This window comes from Biomphalaria glabrata, chromosome 9 (assembly GCF_947242115.1).
Source record: "Biomphalaria glabrata chromosome 9, xgBioGlab47.1, whole genome shotgun sequence".
In the NCBI taxonomy this organism is placed as follows: domain Eukaryota; kingdom Metazoa; phylum Mollusca; class Gastropoda; family Planorbidae; genus Biomphalaria; species Biomphalaria glabrata.
The window spans coordinates 9,808,844-9,833,674 of record NC_074719.1 but is presented as its reverse complement, the minus strand read 5'-3'; the positions used below and the strand labels follow the sequence as shown (position 1 = coordinate 9,833,674).

At 35.4% G+C, this 24,831-nt stretch overlaps 1 protein-coding gene across 1 annotated transcript in view; it reads left to right on the top strand.

The window, feature by feature from the left end:
• LOC129928300 (uncharacterized) overlaps window positions 1-24,831 on the top strand; it is a 149,425-nt gene that overhangs the window by 57,040 nt on the left and 67,554 nt on the right. Inside the window, exon 2 of the mRNA XM_056042101.1 lies at window positions 16,664-16,916. Coding sequence (XP_055898076.1) covers window positions 16,664-16,916 — 253 coding nt within the window. The remainder of the gene's footprint in view (window positions 1-16,663; window positions 16,917-24,831) is intronic.

Below are 24,831 nucleotides of genomic sequence, written 5' to 3'. Positions count from 1 at the left end.
TCTTTTTATTGTCGACATTTTTTTTTATTGGTCGACATTTTTTTTATTGGTCGACATTCTTTTTTTATTGGTCGACATTCTTTTTTTTATTGGTCGACATTTGTTTTTGATTGGTCGACATTTTTTTGTATTGGTCGACATTCTTTTTTATTGGTCGACATTTTTTTTATTGGTCGACATTTTTTTTTATTGGTCGACATATTTTTTTATTGGTCGACATTCTTTTCATTGGTCGACATTTTTTTTATTTTGGTCGACATTCTTTTTTCTATTGATCGACATTTTTTTTATTGGTCGACATTCTTTTTTTATTGGTCGACATTCTTTTTTTTATTGGTCGACATTTGTTTTTGATTGGTCGACATTTTTTGTATTGGTCGACATTCTTTTTTATTGGTCGACATTCTTTTTTTATTGGTCGACATTCTTTTTTTTATTGGTCGACATTTGTTTTTGATTGGTCGACATTTTTTTGTATTGGTCGACATTCTTTTTTATTGGTCGACATTTTTTTTATTGATCGACATTTTTTTTATTGGTCGACATTTTTTTTATTGGTCGACATTTTTTTTATTGGTCGACATTTTTTTTTATTGATCGACATTTTTTTTATTGGTCGACATTCTTTTTTATTGGTCGACATTCTTTTCATTGGTCGACATTTTTTTTATTGGTCGACATTTTTTTTATTGGTCGACATTTTTTTTTATTGGTCGACATTTTTTTTTTATTGGTCGACATTCTTTTTTTTATTGGTCGACATTTTTTTATTGGTTGACATTCTTTTCATTGGTCGACATTTTTTTTATTTTGGTCGACATTCTTTTTTTTATTGATCGACATTCTTTTGATTGGTCGACATTTTTTTTATTGGTTGACATTTTTTTTTTATTGGTCGACATTTTTTTATTGGTCGACATTCTTTTGATTGGTTGACATTTTTTTTTATTGGTCGACATTTTTTTATTGGTCGACATTCTTTTGATTGGTCGACATTTTTTTTTATTGGTCGACATTTTTTTATTGGTTGACATTTTTTTATTGGTTGACATTTTTTTTTATTGGTTGACATTTTTTTATTGGTTGACATTTTTTTTTTATTGGTCGACATTTTTTTATTGGTCGACATTTTTTTATTGGTCGACATTTTTTTATTGGTCGACATTCTTTTTATGGGTCGACATTTTTAATATTTGACATTCTTTGGTATTGATACTCCACATAGGCACATTTTTTTACTCTCAATTTTCAACTTCTGGAACATATGTTTTCTCTTTCTGTTCTGTAAGAAGCGAAACACTAAAAATAATAACATCGATCGTCCAAATGTATCTGAATTGCTTCACTTAAGTTTTAAGGAGAGATAGTTGTTAGTTGTTAGGTTCTAAGTAATCCAGTAAGTGTTTGTTAAGCTAAACAACACTCAGGACTATCTTGGGAAAATGTAACGATGGGCAAAAAACATGAAGTTTATACATAAAGACAGTACGTCCTACAAGAGAATACAGAGGTGATGAAACAAAGTCCTACAACAGAATACAGAGGTAATGGATGTAAGTCCTACAACATAATGCACAGATAATAGCAGTAAGTCCAATAACAGATTACAGAGGTAATGGAAAAAAGAAGCTACAACAGAATACACAGGTAATGGATATAAGTCCTACAACAGAATACAGAGGTATTGGAAGAAAGTCTTACAACAGAATACAGAGATAATGGCAGCCAGTCCTACATCAGAATACAGAGGTATTGGAAGAAAGTCTTACAACAGAATACAGAGATAATGGCAGCCAGTCCTACATCAGAATACTGAGGTAATGGCAGTAAGTCCTACAACAGAATACAGAGGTAATGGCAGTAAGTCCTACAACAGAATACAGAGGTAATGATTTAAGTCCTACAACAGAATACAGAGGTAATGACTTAAGTCCTACAATAGAATACAGAGGTAATGACTCAAGTCCTACAATAGAATACAGAGGTAATGGCAGTAAGTCCTACATCAGAATACAGAGGTAATGGCAGTAAGTCCTACATCAGAACAGAGAATACTTTGTTTTACCCACGACTCTCTTCCTTCCAGACATCTAACTCATTTCTTCCTTCATTCATTTCCCACTCTTCTTTTTTTTCCTCCTCTCTCGTTGCCCTTGCCTCCTCGTCCTCTCACTAAATCACTTTCCGTCAATCCCCCACCCATCCCTCGTTGCTTTCATAAAGTCCAGGCTTTGGGTGAATGCAATTTCTGGATCTCGAAAGTTTCTCCTGCTAAGTTGGAAGCTATCATTAGACCAACTAAGCAATGGCTTTAGAGACAGTGCTGGGGCTTCGAGCTCCCTTTTTTTTAAATTCCTCCACCACCCCCTCCTTTAGATAGTAGAGATATTAGGAACATTACCGTTCAAGTGAGCCAGTTTGTTTGTTTATTTAAACCAGAGTTAGGTTCAAGTGAGCCAGTTTGTTGGTTTATTTAAACCAGAGTTAGGTTCAAGTGAGCCAGTTTGTTTGTTTATTTAAACCAGAGTTAGGTTCAAGTGAGCCAGTTTGTTTGTTTATTTAAACCAGAGTTAGGTTCAAGTGAGCCAGTTTGTTTGTTTATTTAAACCAGAGTTAGGTTCAAGTGAGCCAGTTTGTTTGTTTATTTAAACCAGGGTTAGGTTCAAGTGAGCCAGTTTGTTTGTTTATTTAAACCAGAGTTAGGTTCAAGTGAGCCAGTTTGTTTGTTTATTTAAACCAGAGTTAGGTTCAAGTGAGCCAGTTTGTTGGTTTATTTAAACCAGAGTTAGGTTCAAGTGAGCCAGTTTGTTGGTTTATTTAAACCAGAGTTAGGTTCAAGTGAGCCAGTTTGTTTGTTTATTTAAACCAGAGTTAGGTTCAAGTGAGCCAGTTTGTTGGTTTATTTAAACCAGAGTTAGGTTCAAGTGAGCCAGTTTGTTGGTTTATTTAAACCAGAGTTAGGTTCAAGTGAGCCAGTTTGTTGGTTTATTTAAACCAGAGTTAGGTTCAAGTGAGCCAGTTTGTTGGTTTATTTAAACCAGAGTTAGGTTCAAGTGAGCCAGTTTGTTGGTTTATTTAAACCAGAGTTAGGTTCAAGTGAGCCAGTTTGTTGGTTTATTTAAACCAGAGTTAGGTTCAAGTGAGCCAGTTTGTTGGTTTATTTAAACCAGAGTTAGGTTCAAGTGAGCCAGTTTGTTTGTTTATTTAAACCAGAGTTAGGTTCAAGTGAGCCAGTTTGTTTGTTTATTTAAACCAGAGTTAGGTTCAAGTGAGCCAGTTTGTTGGTTTATTTAAACCAGAGTTAGGTTCAAGTGAGCCAGTTTGTTGGTTTATTTAAACCAGAGTTAGGTTCAAGTGAGCCAGTTTGTTTGTTTATTTAAACCAGAGTTAGGTTCAAGTGAGCCAGTTTGTTGGTTTATTTAAACCAGAGTTAGGTTCAAGTGAGCCAGTTTGTTGGTTTATTTAAACCAGAGTTAGGTTCAATAAGGAATCAGCCAGTTAACAAATGTGTGTGTGGGGGGGGGTGGGGAGAGCTCGTGTGATTGATAGGTATGATCCAAAATATTATGTCATCTGAATTACACATGTGTGATACGGCTTTTGAAAGTAGTTCTACTTTCATGTGCTTAAATCTAGTTTGACCTGGTTGTCTCTGGTTATCAGGGTTGGGAAGTGGTTGGACGTGTCTGAGAGTGGTTATCAATGAATGTCAGGTTTCTCAGTGGTTGTAAGTGAATGTCTGTGGTTGTCAGTGGTGGAAGGTGGTTGTCTGTTCGTGTGTTGTTGTCAGTGGTTGAGTTGAGTAATCACAATGTGTACGTTTGTACCACAAACTGATGTGTTTTTTAATGTTGTTGTTTTTTTGTTTAATTGTCAACAAGAAATTTATTTTTCTTTTTTTTCTATCAATGTCTTTCAATATCTCTCCTTTTTTATTTCTTACTTGATTCTTAGGTTCAATTGTATCGTCACAACATTTCTCTGTAAATCTTAGCCTTTTTTTTTCTCTGTTACTCTATTTAATATTTTAGGCGGTGCCTTTACTGTGAAGACTCGGTTTTAAACAATCAAAGTATAAACAAAGGGCAGATTACTTTGATTTACTGATTTTTATCTTTATTATTCATTTTCGTTCCCCTAGTATATATTCTATACATAGACATAAATAAATATAGACTGGCCGAAGGAAGTAACTTCATGTAACTTGAAAACATGTATATCTATTGTATTCAGATTTCCGAATTATGAAAAATTGCATTATCTTCATTCTTAGAGATTAAACAAAACTACACTGCCTCCTTATTTACAATATATATATAGGTGTGTGGCTGAAATAGATAAGAATACTCAACTTTTATACTGCTCATAAATGCTGTATAATAAAGTACACAAAATTGCAAGTCACAAATTTTCGTTTCATAAAACTCTTTAATCGGCCAGTCTATATTTATTTATGTCTATGATTCTATACTATTCAAGAATAATGCTATGAAATGTATTTGTGAATTGTTTCATTAGGAAATAGGAAGAGGTTCTAACAACACGTATATATATATATTGTCTCTATTACTTAGTTGTTGTTGTTTTTTTACCTTACATCTACTTCTCCTTTTTCATATATGAAACCAGATGTTTTAAAAATATACTTGTACTTTTTGGTTTAAAATAATATTTTACAAAATATTTTTATATCTGGTAAAAAGTTTGTACACGTTATTTCTCCCACACCCATTATTGGATCAAGTTAAACCTTTCACAACTATTTCCTTTACTTGAGAACACACGAATTAAAAAATAAATAAACAAGTGAGTTAATTAACAATAGATAATTATTTGTTTGGTTATCTTGAACAAGGGAAACAAATCGTTCTTGACAGAGGTGGTGGTTTAAGATGAATTAGTCCCCTTGAGTGAAGATTATGCATTTAAAAAACGATCATGTAAACATTCAGAAAGATGACCCCTTCTTCCCTCCCCCTTTCACAACTGGTCCAGACAAGTGATAGAAAACTAAAAGCTAAACAAAAACGATTGTTAAAAATATTTAGAATGTAATGCAAAACTAATTGATACAATCACACTTAATATAAGTTGTTGTTTTTTTGTTGTTTTTTTAAAGTGTATTTTTTTGTTATTTTATTATCTCCCTTGACATGGCAAATTTTGATTACCTTTGATTACCTTCTTTGAGATTAATACACTACTCCCTTATCATCAAGGTGGCCATCATATCTAATGGCTAGATATAAAATATCTGGAAAGTTTCTGCTTTGCGACAATCTCTCTGTGACCGTCTTTTAGTCACATAGGTCTACTAGAGTCGTAAAATGGTTCTGATAGCCTGGATATACCGATGTTCAGATGGACATTGACATACTCATGTTCGTGTCACGACTAGGAGTGTTTCCATTTCAAATAACAGACATAAGTTATACAAATACATAAGTTATACAAATACATAAGTTATACAAATACATAAGTTATACAAAATCATAAGTTCAAATACAAAACTGTATATGACTGGACAATGATCCCATAAGAAAGACAATACGATCTCCGTAACTATTCTTATAAGTTTGTAATTGTACATGTTTAAACTGTTTCTTGTTTTTGTTTTCCTTAAAGCATTTGTTGTAGCAGTTTTACTGGTAAATTAAAAAAAGGCCAGCAGTAAAGAAACGAGACAAAACAAAGCAAACAAATAAGTCATCAAAGGGAAGTAAGCTAACTTCATATTTTAGCGGAACTCCTCGTGTGATTACATTTTTATCTCAGACTCCAGAGAGTTGAGGAACCTGGAAAGAAACTATATGCTACATCTGTCACTGTATAACTGAGGGGGGGGGGTGACGTAACTAATGACATGTTTCCTGACTAAGAGATGGGGAAGAGGGGGCGGAGGACGAAGGAAACGTCTGCTCTACTGTCCAGCCAGCTTGGGTCATAAGGATGAGTCCGTGTCCAGAAAATGACCACCGGGCGCTGTGTCCAGGCGTAATGAGAGGGTCAATAGAGCGAGGACCACGTGACATATTGGATAGAGGAAAAGTGTGTCTGGGTATGTTTGGGGGATGGCGGAAGTAGCCTGAGATTTTGACTGACGTAGTTAGAGCAAGGGTGTTCATGGAAGTTTAAAGGAAGGGGGGGGTGAAAGAAAACCCTGGCTTTGAAAGGGGGGTGTGAAAGAAAACCCTGGCTTTGAAAGGGGGGCGTGAAAGAAAAACCTGGCTTCGAAAGGGGGGGGGGTGAAAGAAAACCCTGGCTTCGAAAGGGTGGGGGGTGAAAGAAAACCCTGGCTACGAAAGGGGGGGGGTGAAAGAAAACCCTGGCTTCGAAAAGGGGGGGGGGGTTGAAAGAAAACCCTGGCTTCGAAAAGGGTTCGAATTGTGAGTTTTAGTATGCTGACAGGTTGTGTACTGGTTCTGTTGAAGATGTTAATCCGGGGAACTCCTTTTTGGAAACTTTCACCAAGCCCACCAATGGCGAATGGCTATCGGCCTAAATACTGCGATGGTTTAGAGGTCACGTGACAGTGAAGCATTGGGCTACTGCAAGGGACTTCACAAATTATTTTTCAGAAATGTAGCAGAGCTTCTGTGCTTTCGTTTTTAAGCTGAAGAATTCGAGCTGACCGCGGCCAGGTTTGGTTCAAATTATTTCACCGAGGTATTGTCCGACAGTCATTTTGGCACTAGGCTTCCTGTTGCTGTGGGTCTAACAGCGCGACAAATTCATTTACATATTTCTTATGCGATACCTGCTTCATTTGAAAAACAGCCACCTTCAATAGCTCCTCTTTTTGAGACAGCTTTTTGCCCTTTACGTTACCCCAGAATGGGTTTTTCGACATGGTTACTGGACCTCTGTTGAATCACAATTCCAATGGTTCAGAAAAAAGGGATATTCAAGAAATTGTCTATTAGAGCACTGTGCTAAATTGTGTACCTGTCTTGTTTTAAAAAGATGTAACGCGAAAGTTACATTCACTCTTTCGGTACGTTGCATTAGGAATTCTCAATTCTACCAAAGCCTTCCTAGCAATTGACTACAGTGAAACAATTATTAATGTAATTTAAATTAAACAAACAGAAATAGCCAATAATTCAAGAAACATGGCGATGTTAATACCAATAAGGTTTTTCATTTCATTCGCATAAATGTAAATTTTAAGCAAATTAACATTACAACATTAATGATTTTTTATCTACGTAACAATTTAAATTAAACTGATAATAGGTAAATTAATTTTTTTTTTTTTTTTTTTAAAGGAAACCTCAGAATTTGCGCTATTCAGTTTTAGCTTTATCATCATAGGAATCCTTGGGCCTTATGCCTCTTTTCTTTGCCTCTTTTTTGGGCTTTATATGCCTCTTTTATGGGCCATCTTGCCTCTTTTGTGGGCTTTTTTTTTTTTTAATATGTTTTTATTAGTAAGTTATCATAATTCACAAGTATTAAATCATAAACAATTGAAAAGTGATTAACCTAAAAATATAATAACAGTAATAGAAATATTATTTAATATCAAAGTCATACTACCTAACCAATGAACCCCCTAAAGACAGAAAAATGATAGGTAAATTAAATAATATTTTGCAATTTTTTTAATTAATTTTTTTTAGCATTCAAACAACAAATTTTGAGGTGGCGTAATATTTATAATAAAATTTATTGTTTTAATTTTGGTTTTATGAGTACAAATATAAATACATAAAAATAAATCTTTTTTGTAAAGATTAATTATTTTGTTTCATTACATTTTCACGTCATAGTTTCCATGCTGACTTTTTATTAATCTTTTGAAAAAGAATCTGAATGAAAAAGGGATTAAAAAAAAAGATCTGCACATTTAAAGTCATATATCTTGATACTGTACGATTAATTTTCTTTTTTTCTACATCAAACAAAATTAATACATTACCACTTATTAGTTAATTAATTAATGCGTTTTTTTTATTTATTTATGCTTCGTAATGGAGAATAAGTAATTGTGCTAAGTTTCCACTTCATCTGAGAATAAAAAATGGGAGTAATAACGTGTTCAAATTTTGTAACTGACAGACAGACAGACAGACAGAGTGAGTTGATATAAGCTTTGGAAAAAAAAAGTTTTGTTCAGCTGTATATCTTTGTCAGACGTCTCTGAAAGTCACCTGAGCGAAATCAGAAGATGATTGGATAGAAATACAGACTTTTTGTCTCGGGTGAATAAGAACTTTCTGAATGACTGGTTTTATGAATGGACTTTTTAGGCAGAAGATATTTTGTAAGAAAGAAAGAGAGAAGAAGAGAGAGAGAGAGGAGCAAGAAAAGAGGGTGTTATATAGAGAGGACTAGGGAGTATGAGAGTAACTGATGGAGATATGTGAAATAAAAGAAAAAGTGAGCGAAAGATAGAAATCGGGTGTGTGAGATAGATGACAATGAAAGTGAGAGTATGTGTGAAAGAGAGAGAGAGAGAGAGAGATAGAGAGAGAGATAGAGAGAGGTGGAGAGAGGGAGAGTATGGGTCCACAGTAATCGCCTTCAAGAGGGAAAGATCAATAGTATAATAGTCCTCACCACGCGCTAATGGAGGAATCAATATTTCACTTACCCCGGTTATCAAGGAGAGTTACCCCCCGATCACTGAGTCGACAAGTACAGAGTTTAAATTGTGCTATAAACAACTTTGCTATCACTTCACAAAGAACAGCATAGAACCTGGAGATTGAGAACAATCAAAATAACACTTCAAGGAGCATACATAAGTCAATATGGAAATATTCATTATAATCGATCATACATGATGACTTTTGGTCCGGTACACCACAGGAAAAAAACAACTTCTTTTGTGTTTTCTGTCCGTCCCTCCGTCTGTCACATTCATATCTCAACTCTAAAAACTGAAAACCTAATTTCATAATCGCCCGTATTATAAATTAATTATGTCTGTATCTTAACTAACTGAACCTTTTTAAAAACTAACTTTTCTCACTGATATTTTAGCACACAGCATTGGGCTGGCCTTACGGACTTCTAGTTTGTTTCAGCTTGACATAGATTCATTTTGTAGAAAAAAAAATCCATAAGCCAGGTCAAATTCGTACAAGAGCTTCTTTCCCATAATGCAATTATAGCATGGAACGGGTTGCCTGAATCAGCCATAAAAAATAATAACTCTAAATCTATCTATCTATCTATCTATCTATCTATCTATCTGTCTATCTATCTATCTATCTATCTATCTATCTATCTATCTATCTATCAAACTATCTATCTATCTATCTATCTATCTATCAAACTATCTATCTATCTATCTATCTATCTATCTATCTATCTATCTATCTATCAAACTATCTATCTATCTATCTATCTATCTATCTATCTATCTATCTATATATCTATCTATCTGTCTATCTATCTATCTATCTATCTATCTATCTATCTATCTATCTATCTATCTATCTATATATATATCTATCTATCTATCTGTCTATCTATCTATCTATCTGTCTATCTATCTATCTATCTATCTATCTATCTATCTATCTATCTATCTATATCAGTGTTTCTCAAACTTTTTTGGCTGCCGGCACAGTAAACAAACTACAAAAATTTCGCGGCACACCACGAAGAGCAACAGTTGTTTTATAATAAAAAGAAAAAAAGATTTTACGTGTTTTTAAGTATTACATTTAATGTGAAGGGTGTGCCTGTTTTTGAGGCTCCAAAGTCGACAAACAAACTCGCATGTCATCGACTATTGTAAGAAGTCTCTCTTTCCTTAGATTTGATTTCAGTCAGTGCTGAAAATCCAAACTCGTAAAACCATGAAGATGGAAATGGAAGAATTATTTTGATTGCTTTTAAACTGATTGCAGGATATAATTGTTGATTGAAATCCAAAACACATCCAAGCTTTCTCGGCAAAATTTGACTTAAGAACTGCATCGTTTTTTTAAATCAATGAGCTGCTCTTCTTCTTCAGTTGTAAGATTTGTAGCTTCATTGTTTCCAAATGGAGAGCTGACCCATCCCTATTCATGACTTCCAACTGTTGGAAAGTAATGCTGCAATATTGACTGCAGGTGTTTCAAAGTGTCCAGAATTTCGGGGGTGATTTCTTTATTTGAAGCACATTCGTTGTAAGTAGGAAAGCAGTCCTTTCTTGATCTTACTTTGCCACAAAGACAACTTTTCACCAAATGATTTCAGTTTTGAGGATGCAATGATGATGGTTTCCGATGGTCCTTGAAGACTTAAATTCAATGAATTTAATTTGTCAAATAAATCAGAGAGAAATGTCACCTTAACCCACCAGATCTCGTCATAAATAGAAAATCCAAAGTCTTTTTTTTCAGCCTCCAAGAATGAAACCAGCTCAGCCTTGAGTTGGATGACACGCTTTAACAATTTTTCCCTGGAGAGCCAACAAATGTTGGTGTGATACAGAAGACATTTGTAGTCTGAATCAATTGCTTCACAAAGCCCGGAGAAAAGTCGGGATACAAGCGGTCGAGATTTGAGGAAGTTTACAACTTCAATCACTTGATCCAGAACAGACATCAAATCTTTCGGCAAAGACTTGAAGGCAAGAGCTTCTCTGTGGATCATGCAGTGAACAACTAATACATTTGGATTTTCTTGACGCACAAGAGTGACGAATCCCTTTCTATTTCCCTGCATGGAAGGACAGCCAACGCTTACAAAGTTTTTCTCCACTGTACTTTGAATAGCAAAATGTTTTCGTTCACCACTTAAAAATATCTTCGCCTTTGGTCGTAGTTGGTAAGTCTTTGCAAAATAAGAATTCGTTGACACATTTTTCATTCTTTATGAACCGAATAAAAGCTAGCAGCTGGGCTTTGCCACTAACATTAGTGGATTCATCAACTTGAAGAGACCACAGCAGAGACACTTCATCGTCAGTCACGTCAAAGTGTTCGCAGATTTGAACTTGTAAATCTGACGATAAGTCTTCAATTTTGCGCAAGATAGTACCATTTGAAAAAGGAACTTTTTAAACTTTTTTTGGCGGCATCTGGTCCAAAGATAGTTTCAACAACTATTGCTAAAGCTGGTGCAATGACTGATTCAGCCTCTGTGTGTGCTTTCTTGCGTTTTACTAATAACTGAGCAACCTTATAACTTGCTATTAATCCCTTTTCTGGCAGCTTTAGGTAGTTCGTAAGTTTCTAAGCTTGTCTATTTTGTTAAGCCCTGATGTTTTCGAAGTATTCCTTCGGTTGCGCTTTTATAGCTGGATATTTTGTTTCCAAGTGTCTCTTCAATTTGCTTGGAACAAGCGCCTTATTCGACAGAATTGCATTGCAGATCAGACAGAATGGCAATGCAGCATCTTCAGGTCCAGAAGATATGAAACCATATCCAATGTAATCTTCTTTGTACCTTCGTTTGGTTCCTTGCTTTTCATTGAACACTTCCGCAGTTTCATTCTTACTAACGTATTTCTCCATGGATGACAATGAATAAGGCTTAGTAATAATTTGTTATTATCAGCATACACCTAAACAATTTACAAGAAACACATCGCTTATTATTATCGTTACCAATTCAAGAACTGCTGTGCGTCTGCTAAGGCGGCCTACATTTGAGTCATTATAATGATATATGTATAGTGGACAATTCCATAACCTGAAGAGCTAACACCCCTTTCCGTCACTATGGAGCGATCCACTACTATTACTGGTCATTGCAAGTGGGGATGTCATCGCAATGTAAAATAAACATTTAATAGTAGGCAGACCTGTGTAACGCTGCACGTGTGGCGTTCTGAAAACTCCCGCGGCACACCTGCAAATCTTCGGCGCAGTGTGCCGCGGCACACAGTTTGAGAAACACTGATCTATATATCTATCTATCTATCTATCTATCTATCTATCTATCTATCTATCTATCTATCTGTCTATCTATCTATCTATCTATCTATCTGTCTATCTATCTATCTATCTATCTATCTATCTATCTATCTATCTATCTATATATATATCTATCTATCTATCTGTCTATCTATCTATCTATCTATCTATCTATCTATCTATCTATCTATATATATATCTATCTATCTATCTGTCTATCTATCTATCTATCTTTCTCTCACTCCCTCTCTCTCGCTCCCTCTCTTTCTGTCTCTTTATATATGTAAACATCACAAGCATTTAATTCACTCACTCCATAAGTCACTTCTCTCTTAAGAAATACACTCAGGCTGCTTACACACTGGCTGTCTACTATAAGGTTGTTCTATCAGCAGGACTCTTTCTTCAAACCACACAACCTTCATGTTGTTTCAGATCAATATTCCATTCTAATAGATAACACGCAAAAAATGAAAAGGCATATAGAACTCACATAATAACATGTTGAACTCACAAAATGATACCTCGAGCACAGAGGACAGCTCTACAATACCAGTGGTTATCTTTCTTGTATATAGAATTTGTATCGCGCTCGTGTGCTCAACATCACATTCATTCTCTCGACCGATAATGTTAGTTATTATACGAGTCTAGAGACGTTTGAATATTTCAAGTACAGTTAGGTATTTTGATTGTGCTTCCTTTGAGAAAGAATTTATTTAATTTATATATATATATATATATATATATATATATTTATATATATCACATCCCATTAATTCTGTAACACTTTTCTGTATCGCTATTTGAGTTTCCAAAATGAGTTTACATAAATTATGAAATAAAAGAAAGTTTATGTGTAATATTAAATCACTTATAGTTTATTACGAAATGTAAGAGAATGACGCACCGTGACTAAAATGCATTAGCAAAGAAGTAGATCAAATCTCAGATTAATAAGTCTCATCAGATCAGGACAACCATCACATTATGTGTAAACAGGGCCGGCCTTAGGCATAGGCAAACTAGGCCCTCGATTGGTGTTTAGGGGGAGTGGGGGGGGGGGCGCTCGCAAAAGACTCAAAGAAAATGTTTTAGACAAAAAGTTGTGAAACTTGGATCAAATCTCAAACATAGCAGAGCTCTGTGTCTACTAGCCTCGTTCTCAAACATAGCAGAGCTCTGTGTCTACTAGCCTCGTTCTCAAACATAGCAGAGCTCTGTGTCTACTAGCCTCGTTCTCAAACATAGCAGAGCTCTGTGTCTACTAGCCTCGTTCTCAAACATAGCAGAGCTCTGGGTCTACTAGCCTTGTTCTCAAACATAGCAGAGCTCTGTGTCTACTAGCCTCGCTCTCAAACATAGCAGAGCTCTGTGTCTACTAGCCTCGTTCTCAAACATAGCAGAGCTCTGGGTCTACTAGCCTCGTTCTCAAACATAGCAGAGCTCTGTATGTACTAGCCTCGTTCTCAAACATAGCAGAGCTCTGTATGTACTAGCCTCGTTCTCAAACATAGCAGAGCTCTGTATCTACTAGCCTCGTTCTCAAACATAGCAGAGCTCTGTATCTACTAGCCTCGTTCTCAAACATAGCAGAGCTCTGTATCTACTAGCCTCGTTCTCAAACATAGCAGAGCTCTGTGTCTACTAGCCTCGTTCTCAAACATAGCAGAGCTCTGTGTCTACTAGCCTCGTTCTCAAACATAGCAGAGCTCTGGGTCTACTAGCCTCGTTCTCAAACATAGCAGAGCTCTGGGTCTACTAGCCTCCCTCTAAGTCTCTTCTATGATTCAACGTTTATTCTGGAAGGTTTAGATTTACTTCTAGAATTATATTTGTTAGTTCATCATTCTTCTTCCTTTTGGTGACATTTTGAAACATTATTTCTAGTCGGGGCGACCATGAATCGTAATTGAGGCACATTCGTGCTCGCGGCGCTGTATACATTTAATGAACTTATTTGTTGATTTAGAAATAGATACAGCAATGTTTTTTAATTCATTCCTTATATTTCGGTCTTAATTTTTTGTTATGTTTTTCTATTTCATTTGGGACCCTCCTATTCACTTCTCCTAGGGCCTCCAATTTCTTTAAGGCCGACCCTGGTGTAACTCGCAGTATGTGTAATTCAGACTTTTTTTTTTTTGTCTCTGCAATCTACAAAGTTATTGGAAAAAAAAAACATTTTATGTCATGGACATTGGGCGTTGAAACCTTTCATTTTGACGTTTCTTTATAACGATTAGCCGGTCATTTGAATATGTTTATTAAAAAATCAAGGCAGGAAATGATAAAATTTCAGTCGTCTGCAGTGATTAATGTTATGATGATAGAAACTTTTGATCTGTATCAAGATAAAAATGTAATATCTGTTTCAAAATATTAGATTCAAACAGACCATGGGATACCCCCACGTTTTGATCCTTACAACAAAAGTTAGTTTCTGGCATATTCAAGCAGACATTTATTCTGATTCAATATTTTGCAATAATTTCCTCGTCCATTGCGCCCCTTTAATTCTCCAGCGCTACCGTCTTAATAACATTTTCTGGATTAATTATTTAAATGTTATTAATAATCGTGATTTCTTTGGACGGCGAGAAACGAGATTCCTTTTTGAATTCGAGTTTTAAAGTCAAACGTTTTTTGTTGTTTTTTTTAAAGTCACGTGACTTCGCAGTTGCTTTATTACTTCACCTTTACCTATCCCTTAGTCTGTTGGACCGTTGGGCCACCACACAAGATTATTCAACCGCCTTTCTCCATTACTCTCTGACTGTTGCCTAAGGTAGAAACTCTTTCAATGGCAGGCCATTCCATTCTTTTATGTTGCCTTCCCATCGCTTTCTCTGTCTGCCTCTTCTTCTTTTTCCTGGTACTGTTCCCTAAAGGAAGGTATTTGCCCTAAGACCTTGTAATATGGCTGTAGAGCTTTAGTTTCCTTTTTTTTTTCTGTACACTAGTAATCAGGTCATCGTGGGGTCCAATGGCTGCAGTAACCCTATCTCTAATCTTTTCGTTCTCCTGATGTAGTCTCATTACTTAAAATTAACAAAAAATGGTATGTATATGAATGAGAATGTTCTTCGCATTATCTATACAATGAGCTGACTGTGACAAAATATTCTCTTTATCACCCACCCTTTTTTTTTAAGGCGCGGGGCCTGCGTCGGTTGCCCAACACACCATCCCCTAAATCCGCCTCTGAACACATTTAAGACACTTTTAAACACATGGACAAGATTGTGTAGCATTTTTAATAAAATGGAAAAAAATTCCACGTATTATCCAATGATTCAAGGCCAGTAATCTATACACTTTCACGTATACACAATATAAGGAATTGCTTCCCATTGCCTTGACACATTGTTCAGCGTTACAAATAATTTCAGTTTGTACAAATATTTCATTCTTATATTCCATTTGCAATGTGCTTAAGGAATCTCATTAGAAAATGTATTTGTAAATTGATAAAAACTCGATAGTAGTAATAAATAACAGTGTCTTAAAGGTAGTAGTTTTTTTTACAGGACAATATGTATAACAGTTAACTAGATCTGACACTGTCTGGGCATTACAAGATTATACAAAGGACCTCATTCACCAATCGTAAACAAACAACATCTAACCACGCGATTCTCTATCTCCTCTATACAAATTACAATCTAATTTTAATACACAATGGCTATCACGTGACAGTTTTGTTTTCGTTTTATTATCAATATTATCACGTGGCTAAATGTTGTTTGTTTACGATTGGTGAATGAGGTCCATTGCAGTAATTTTTTGTTTGTAAAAAAGTGTATACATAATTGATTGGTTGAAACATATTTCTTTCTAAAATTGTGTCATTGTTGGTCGCTATATTTCTACTCCCTAGCAGTTTAGTTACTCCTTACTGAGAAATAGAGAATTATGGGTAGTCATTCAATTATTCATTCATGCTGCATTCAGATCTTTGAAACTTCTACTCAACCTTTACCATCTCTTCGTTAAGTACGCGAGTCACTGTGAGTGCAGCTGATATCAGTTTCTAACGCCGAGTTGAATTTGTGTACATGTAATAGTGTATAACATTAACATTTGTTTTCATTCAATGTGTTTACTAGTGCTAGGGTTAGCATGGGTCAAACAAGCTTCTTGAAAAGCAGGTCTGGGGCTCTCCAGTAGTAAAGCGATTTCCAAACCAAGACCTCCAGAGTGCGGAATCCGTTGAAGACTGGGATTTTCAGTTTTTGTTTTTTCTTTAACTTTTTTCTAGTCTACCCAACTTTAATGATTCACTGACATTAGTTTGGAAGAAAAAGACGATTGATCCTTTTGCTGACCACATGACACCCGATGTTAACTGTCCGGCTAAGAAACAGTTGAGCTCTACATCATCCGTTACATAGACCACATTAGATGAAAGACGATTTCTTTTTAAATTATTCTCAGCAATTTTTTTTCCTAGATTTAAAAATAAAACTAATAATAGTAAATGATCTGAGTGCCATCAGGAATGAACGAGCGACGCAGAGGGGAAAAAATAGCTTCAAGTTTTGACTTACACAATTTTATTGCGCTAAACTTATTTACTAAAAAAATATTTAAATCTGAAGATTAACAATTGAAAATAGTTGACTGTAACTTCTTGATATTTATAAGATCTGAATGTTCTTGGTTTTTATCTAACATAATATCTGAATGTTCTTGGTTTTTATCTATCATTACATCTGAATGTTCTTGGTTTTTATCTATCATTACATCTGAATGTTCTTGGTTTTTATCTAACATAATATCTGTGTGTTTCTGTTTCACAGGAGGTGGTGGTTTTCAACAAAACACATTCAACATGATTGGAGCCACCGGAAGCCGTCACATCAACCAAAGACGTCGGGCCAGCCTGGCTGCCGGGACGCCCCTGCCCCTGTCCCTGGTGCATAACTTGGAGCAGGTGGCGGAGTCGGACGAGAGCAGGGGTGCCGTGGCCCGCAGGCGAGTTGTGGATACCTCGGATTTACGCACCTGCGCCATCTTGCAGTCACGTCTGAAAGAGCTGAAGACGTACCCAGAGTAAGTACACTCCAATACATGGTCACTCCAATACATGGTCACTCTAATACATGGTCACTCCAATACATCGTCACTCTAATACATGGTCACTCAAATACATGGTCACTCAAATACATGGTCACTCAAATACATGGTCACTCAAATACATGGTCACTCAATTACACGGTCACTTAATTACATGGTCACTCAAATACATGGTCACTCAAATACATGGTCACTCAAATACATGGTCACTCAATTACACGGTCACTCAAATACATGGTCACTCAAATACATGGTCACTCAAATACATGGTCACTCAATTACACGGTCACTCAAATACATGGTCACTCAAATACATGGTCACTCAAATACATGGTCACTCAAATACATGGTCACTCAAATACATGGTCACTCAAATACATAGTCATTCAAATACATGGTCACTCAAATAAACAGTCTTTCAAATACATGGTCAATTAAATACGTAGTCTTTCAAATACGTGGTCACTCAAGTACATGGTCTTTCAAATATATGGTCTTACTCTTATACAGCACGACCTATATAGAGTCTCTTACATGTTTAGCCGTACAAATGTGGCTCTACATGTACAAGGTTCCACGCATGCTATCCCACTCATACCCTTCCACCCCTACATATGCATATTGACAAAATAATAGTTGTTTTCTTTTTACTTGCTTGGAAAAGAAAAAAAATGTTAAAGGGAGTAGACAAATTGATTATTGTGTACCAAGTACGCTGTATTGCAGTTCCTTTTAAGTGGAGATTAAGCTGCCAGAATGAAGAACAGATAACTTCAAACAGACAATCACTTTTTAATTTTTTCTTGTTATTTCCCTTCGACCTACGTTTGTGAGCGCTTCATAACTTGTAAATTCTTCCCATAGAAGGCACTTTTATATCATTTAATAGATTCCCTAAGACCTTGTTTCTTTATGAATATATATTTTTATAAGGATCTATCTTCAATGTATGTGTCTCGTAAGGTGACATCTAGATCTGTACAGGCTCTTAATGCGGTACAATGTTTCATATGACGTAAGTCTCTAAAGGTTCTAGATCTCTTGATGCAAAGTTCTTAGGATATGTTTTATTAAGTACACGTCTCGTAAAGTACATGTCTGAGAAGTACATGTCTGGAAAGTACATGTCTGAAAAGTACATGTCTGAAAAGTACATGTCTGAAAAGTACATGTCTGAAAAGTACATGTCTGAAAAGTACATGTCTGAAAAGTACATGCCTGAAAAGTACATGTCTGAAAAGTACATGTCTGAAAAGGTATCAGAACTTTACGCTGATCAAGTCAATTAGAAGTGGAAAGTGTACTGATTGTATTCTAAGTTGTCTTAAGCCTGTCTTAAGGTATGGATCAGTTTAACGACGATCAAAAGGTCTTAGACCTGAGTCCGTGATGCAAGCGATTTGTAGCGACTGAAAAAGTCTTCAACCTGCTTGCACAAATATTCCCTTACTACGTTGAACAAAGAGACATGTTTCTAAAGTTATATTGCATGAGGCAAAGGTTTATTTAGGGGTGTGGTGGCTGAGGGGTAAAGTGCCTGGCTTACCAACCGAAGGGTTTCGGGTTCGAATCCCGTTAATTTTGAATTTTCGTTTTTTTAGGGCGCCTTTGAGTCCACCCAGCTTTCATGGGTACCTGACATTATGTATGTAAACGTAAGGGCGGCTAGTCGTTGTGCTGGCCCCATAACACCCTCGTTGACCGCGTGCCACAGAAATAGATTTGTATGCCCTGTAGATTGCAATGTTTAAAAGCGGTTCTTCACTTTTACTTGTTAAGTTCTCCTGTTTATAGCGTGGGCTCTTTATTTATTCGGAGAGTCCACTGCCTTCTAATGGCGCTATGTTCTATTCTTATCTCAGTACGAACAAAAGTCGATAGAAAATTATTTTTTTGGTTTGTGCATTCATATCTGCTGCAATGTCCCTTTTTTTCTACATCCTCCATTTCCATGTCTGGCTACAAAGGACCTACTCCCTCCCTCCCTCCCTCGCACTCTCTCTCTCTCTCTCTTATATCTCTCCTCTCCCCCATTCTTTGTCTCAGCCTCTTTTGTTGTATTTTTTTTCAAAAAGAGTACACATTGTTAGATCGATAGTGTCCCAGGGAATTCCAGGGCTAAATAATCTATGAGCACACACACACACACTTCCCCACGCTGCTTACTTTACGTGTGTGAGTGTTTGTGGTGAAGAGAATCCCCCACAAGGGAGTAGTCAAAGGAGGGGTTAGGAGTACGACCATGATGCTATGTCAGCGGCAGATTAAACACCTCCTGTGTGGCTGGAGACAGGACAATCTGAACTGAATTACTTTTTAAACTTGTAGTTAAACCAAGTTATTTTCAGTAAAAAAAACTTAGACCCTGAAGTCTTTAAGTGGTTTAGCCATCAGAACCCTGAAGACTAGATAAATGTTATCAAAGCCTTGACTTGATCATCAAATTCATTCCATCAATTAATATTGGCACACATATCAATATCTTTAACTGACAATATCTAATGACATCTATTACTGAATCGAACGATTTCATCAATAGATATTTACAATAAAGGCATATAACTAACACTATCTTTAAGTGAATATAACTTGCACTATGTATTAGTTCATATATCTAGCAATAATATGTATTAGTGAATTTAACTAGCACTATCTATTAATGAATAGAACTAGCAATAATATTTATTCGTGAATTTAACTAGCAATATTTATTAGTGAATGAAACTAGCAATATCTATTAGTGCATTTAACAAGGAATATTTATTATTGGATATAGCTAGCAATAATATTTATTAGTGAATTTAACTAGCAATATCTAATAGTGAATTAAACAAGGAATATCTATTATTAAATATAACTAGCAATAATATTTATTAGTGAATTTAACTATCATCATCTATTAGTGAATTTAATTAGCAATTTCTGTTAGTGAATTTAACTAGCAATAGCTATTAATGAATTTAACAAGGAATATCTACTAGTGTATTTAACAAGCGATAGTATTTATTAGTGAATATAACAATCTTTATCAGTGAATATAACAAGAGAAAATAAGAAAGAAAGTTCTTTTTTTAGACCATGCGGTCTATAGGGCAGATAACATTAAGGTCATCTGTTTCTTTGGCCAAAGGTAAACGAGCTGGGTGTCATGTGGCCAGCACAACAACCAACCGCCTCTACTTTCCCAAAACTAAAGTCAGAGTTGGGTGGCCTCAGAGGCATCCTCAAAACCCCAAAGTTCAAAATGTCAGTCTTCACCAAGTTTTAGAATCTCAACAAGTTGAATCTCTGTTGATTACAATAGCAATCTCTATTAATAAATATGACATATGTTCATCATTGACTATAACAATGTATAGAACTATAGGTGAGCGGAGGGCAATGTCTTAGATTCCAAAGATTAAAGATGAATGCAGTGTTGCACGCGCAATCCTAGCTGCGACCTATATAAGTTTCCACATCTGATGCACACATAGCCGTCTTCCATCGGAGGTAGATATCAGTATAGATTATGCATAGAGAAAACCTCGTTGAAAACTCCTGACTGCCCATTTTGACCAGTGCTGGTTGTGTAGTGTTTAATATTCTGTATTTTATGACCCTACCATTTCTTCCTGTTGTGTCAACCCCCACCCCCCACCTCCTTATTCCATTGCTCTATGTATAGAGTTGAGTGAGAGTCTCTTCAGCAGAATCAATATCTCATACATAGAAACATCTACAGTTTTTGTGTGGTAATTAATCTTGATAGGAGCGTTCTGAAAGAGTTGGGAAATGGCTGAAGTTGGATGTCAGGGTAGAGCCAGGACTGTTACATACAAAGTATATTGAACACATGGAGTGGTTCCATAGGGACTGGGGTAGATTACGTAATCCACTACTCTTTTCTTTCTAGTCACTTTGAAATTAGGCTTTATCTTAGAGACTACAGCTTCTTTTCAAGAGTCTTATACAATCTTAGAGACTACAGCTTCTTTTCAAGAATCTTATACAATCTTAGAGACTACAGCTTCTTTTCAAGAGTCTTATACAATCTTAGAGACTACAGCTTCTTTTCAAGAATCTTATACAATCTTAGAGACTACAGCTTCTTTTCAAGAATCTTATACAATCTTAGAGACTACAGCTTCTTTTCAAGAATCTTATACAATCTTAGAGACTACAGCTTCTTTTCAAGAGTCTTATACAATCTTAGAGACTTCAGCTTCTTTTCAAGAGTCTTATACAATCTTAGAGACTTCAGCTTCTTTTCAAGAATCTTATACAATCTTAGAGACTACAGCTTCTTTTCAAGAATCTTATACAATCTTAGAGACTACAGCTTCTTTTCAAGAGTCTTATACAATCTTAGAGACTTCAGCTTCTTTTCAAGAGTCTTATACAATCTTAGAGACTTCAGCTTCTTTTCAAGAGTCTTATACAATCTTAGAGACTTCAGCTTCTTTTCAAGAGTCTTATACAATCTTAGAGACTTCAGCTTCTTTTCAAGAGTCTTATACAATCTTAGAGACTTCAGCTTCTTTTCAAGAGTCTTATACAATCTTAGAGACTTCAGCTTCTTTTCAAGAGTCTTATACAATCTTAGAGACTACAGCTTCTTTTCAAGAGTCTTATACAATCTTAGAGACTACAGCTTCTTTTCAAGAATCTTATACAATCTTAGAGACTACAGCTTCTTTTCAAGAGTCTTATACAATCTTAGAGACTTCAGCTTCTTTTCAAGAGTCTTATACAATCTTAGAGACTTCAGCTTCTTTTCAAGAGTCTTATACAATCTTAGAGACTTCAGCTTCTTTTCAAGAGTCTTATACAATCTTAGAGACTTCAGCTTCTTTTCAAGAGTCTTATACAATCTTAGAGACTTCAGCTTCTTTTCAAGAGTCTTATACAATCTTAGAGACTTCAGCTTCTTTTCAAGAGTCTTATACAATCTTAGAGACTACAGCTTCTTTTCAAGAGTCTTATACAATCTTAGAGACTACAGCTTCTTTTCAAGAGTCTCATACAATCTTAGAGACTTCAGCTTCTTTTCAAGAGTCTTATACAATCTTAGAGACTTCAGCTTCTTTTCAAGAGTCTTATACAATCTTAGAGACTTCAGCTTCTTTTCAAGAATCTTATACAATCTTAGAGACTACAGCTTCTTTTCAAGAATCTTATACAATCTTAGAGACTACAGCTTCTTTTCAAGAATCGTATACAATCTTAGAGACTACAGCTTCTTTTCAATAATCGTATACAATCTTAGAGACTACAGCTTCTTTTCGAGAATCGTATACAATCTTAGAGACTACAGCTTCTTTTCAAGAATCGTATACAATCTTAGAGACTACAGCTTCTTTTCAAGAATCGTATACAATCTTAGAGACTACAGCTTCTTTTCAAGAATCGTATACAATCTTAGAGACTACAGCTTCTTTTCAAGAATCGTATACAATCTTAGAGACTACAGCTTCTTTTCAAGAATCGTATACAATATTAGAGGCCAATCAAGGAATAGCAAACTATTTGGGGCATAGAGCACGGAATGAGCTGGATTTTGAAGACTTCCGAGTTTAATTAATGTCAAGGACGTTCAATTAAAACATTTGCTAACTAAATAAGAAAAACACAATATTAATTTTTTTTTTCCCAAGCCTTCTATTAATTAGTTTGGATCAGTCATGTAATTAAGTTTGTAATAGATCTAGCCAGTGGTCTTCATCAGCCAGCGCCCCCCTGTAAGAAAAAAACTTATAAAGAAGCGTGAGAAGCCAAATTTGATCAAAATGTCTTTCATTTATTAATTTTTTTATTTATTAAGTTGTATGCTGTCAATAGCACTTATCCCGCATGGGAGACGACCGCATGCCAAAGGTGATGTTATTTGGCGAGCTTAGAGGAGGACGACGTTAGATCATAGCGCCCCTGTTGAAGACCACTAATCTAGACAAACAATAACAAACACAAACTCAAAATCGGCCCCCGAAGTGGTCCAGCCAGGCAGGTAAAAGGGCAGGTTTCAATATTTTCAGAAAGAATATCAGAATGAAATTCTATCAAAGGAAAATGACATAGAAGAATGGAGAAAGAAGGTTGACGGATCGTGTGTGGTACCTCAACGGTCCAGCAGACCAAAGGATAGGTGAAAGTGGATGTGAAGTTAGATGTGAACCTGGGACTAACTAATGTCATATAATGATTATCTAAATGATCTAATTGCTTTGTAAAGGGTCAATCTTTTATTCAAAGCCTCAAGAAAAAACAATTCTGAAAAACATTTCCGTAAAAAAAGAATCCTTTAGTTAAGAGCTCCATAGCTCTAGATATTAGATATGCAGTTCACGCGTGCGATAATATGAAAAACTACTTATTAATTGTAGTTTTAAATAATGCTTCACTTATATGCATACTAAATAGATTTTTTCTATTTAAAAAAGTAAACATATTTTTGGTAAATATAGTATTTAGTATGACAGAACTTATTTAACTTAGCAATACTATTGAAGAATAATTTGGATAATTGTGTTAAAAGTATGGTGAATAGTCGTCTCCCTTACTAAATAAATAGCCTCCCGTGTTTGTTACTATTAATAGTGAATAGTTGTAAAAATGATGTATTTTTATGAAAAAACTGCTTGCATACTTGATTTTAAAAATTACATTTTTCGCTTTTAGAAAAGAAAAAAAGTTACCGTTGCATCAGGATTTTGAATGGTCTAAAATATTATGATGTCGCATTTTCACTATCTTTTCTAGTTTACGAGATCTAAACGGGACGGACGGACAGACAGGCCGCACAAAACTAACAGCGTCTTTTTCCCTTTCGGGGGCCGCTAAAAGCATTTATCATTGTCACATACTAATTACAGACACATTACATGTTTTTCAAAAGCCCCCTGCTTCATATTACATTTTTAGTTGGCTTCTCTTCCACATAATGCAGTCCAGGGTTAAGCCTTCCCTATTGCCTGTGTCTGCCTACATTTACATGAAGACTTATATTTGGGACAAAGTCTGAAACATGTACAGTAGAAAAACAAAACGCATGACGTAGAACTCAACTCATTCACAACTCTGCATAAGACTTCCGAAGTTCTTCCTGTATACTCACGTAATCCCAGTCCTCCCGGAAGTGATTAGTACAATAATCTTCACAAAATCGTAAACATATCCTGGTACCTGGTACTGCAATATGTTGGCATAGTCAAGGTCAAGGTGGTTTAGTTGTATAAGCAACATTTAAATTGATTACATTTCGAAAATATAAACAGTAAATTTCACCTTACACTAAAAAAAAAAGGAAAGGGTTTAAAAAAACAAAACATCATTCAAATTGAATATTCTATTTCTTTTCATTACGATGTTGAAGCTAATTTTAGAGAGGTGATAGATACAAGAGGAGACAACCAGCAAGGATTGTTATTTTATAAGTTTCAAACTTCATGTTCAATAATTTATTCGAATTTATTGTTTGTTTATACGTGTGTGTTGGAATTCTTTTTCACTTCTGCTTGAGAAATGTGTTTTAGTTCCTAAAGAGGACTTATTTTGACTTCACATTAAAAAAACGAAGGATCCCCCGGAATTTCAAGTGAAATCAGATTTGGATGTTGGATGGAGGTACCAAGAAGTATAAGACTTCACATCTAATGTCATTCTGTTCTTTTCACATGATTTCACCTATATAGATATATATCACCATTGATGTTAGTATGCTGGAACAATCATTATGTTAACATTAACCGTCCAGATTCTGCCTGATGGCAATTCTATAAAGGGGGCTGCAAATGTAATCATGACATTTATTTGATCAATTACTGGGATGATTTTTTTTCTTTTTTTTTTTAATAAAGATGGGATGTGATAGGATGCGTGATCAAGTATGCTTGAACTTGGCTTGGCTTGGCTA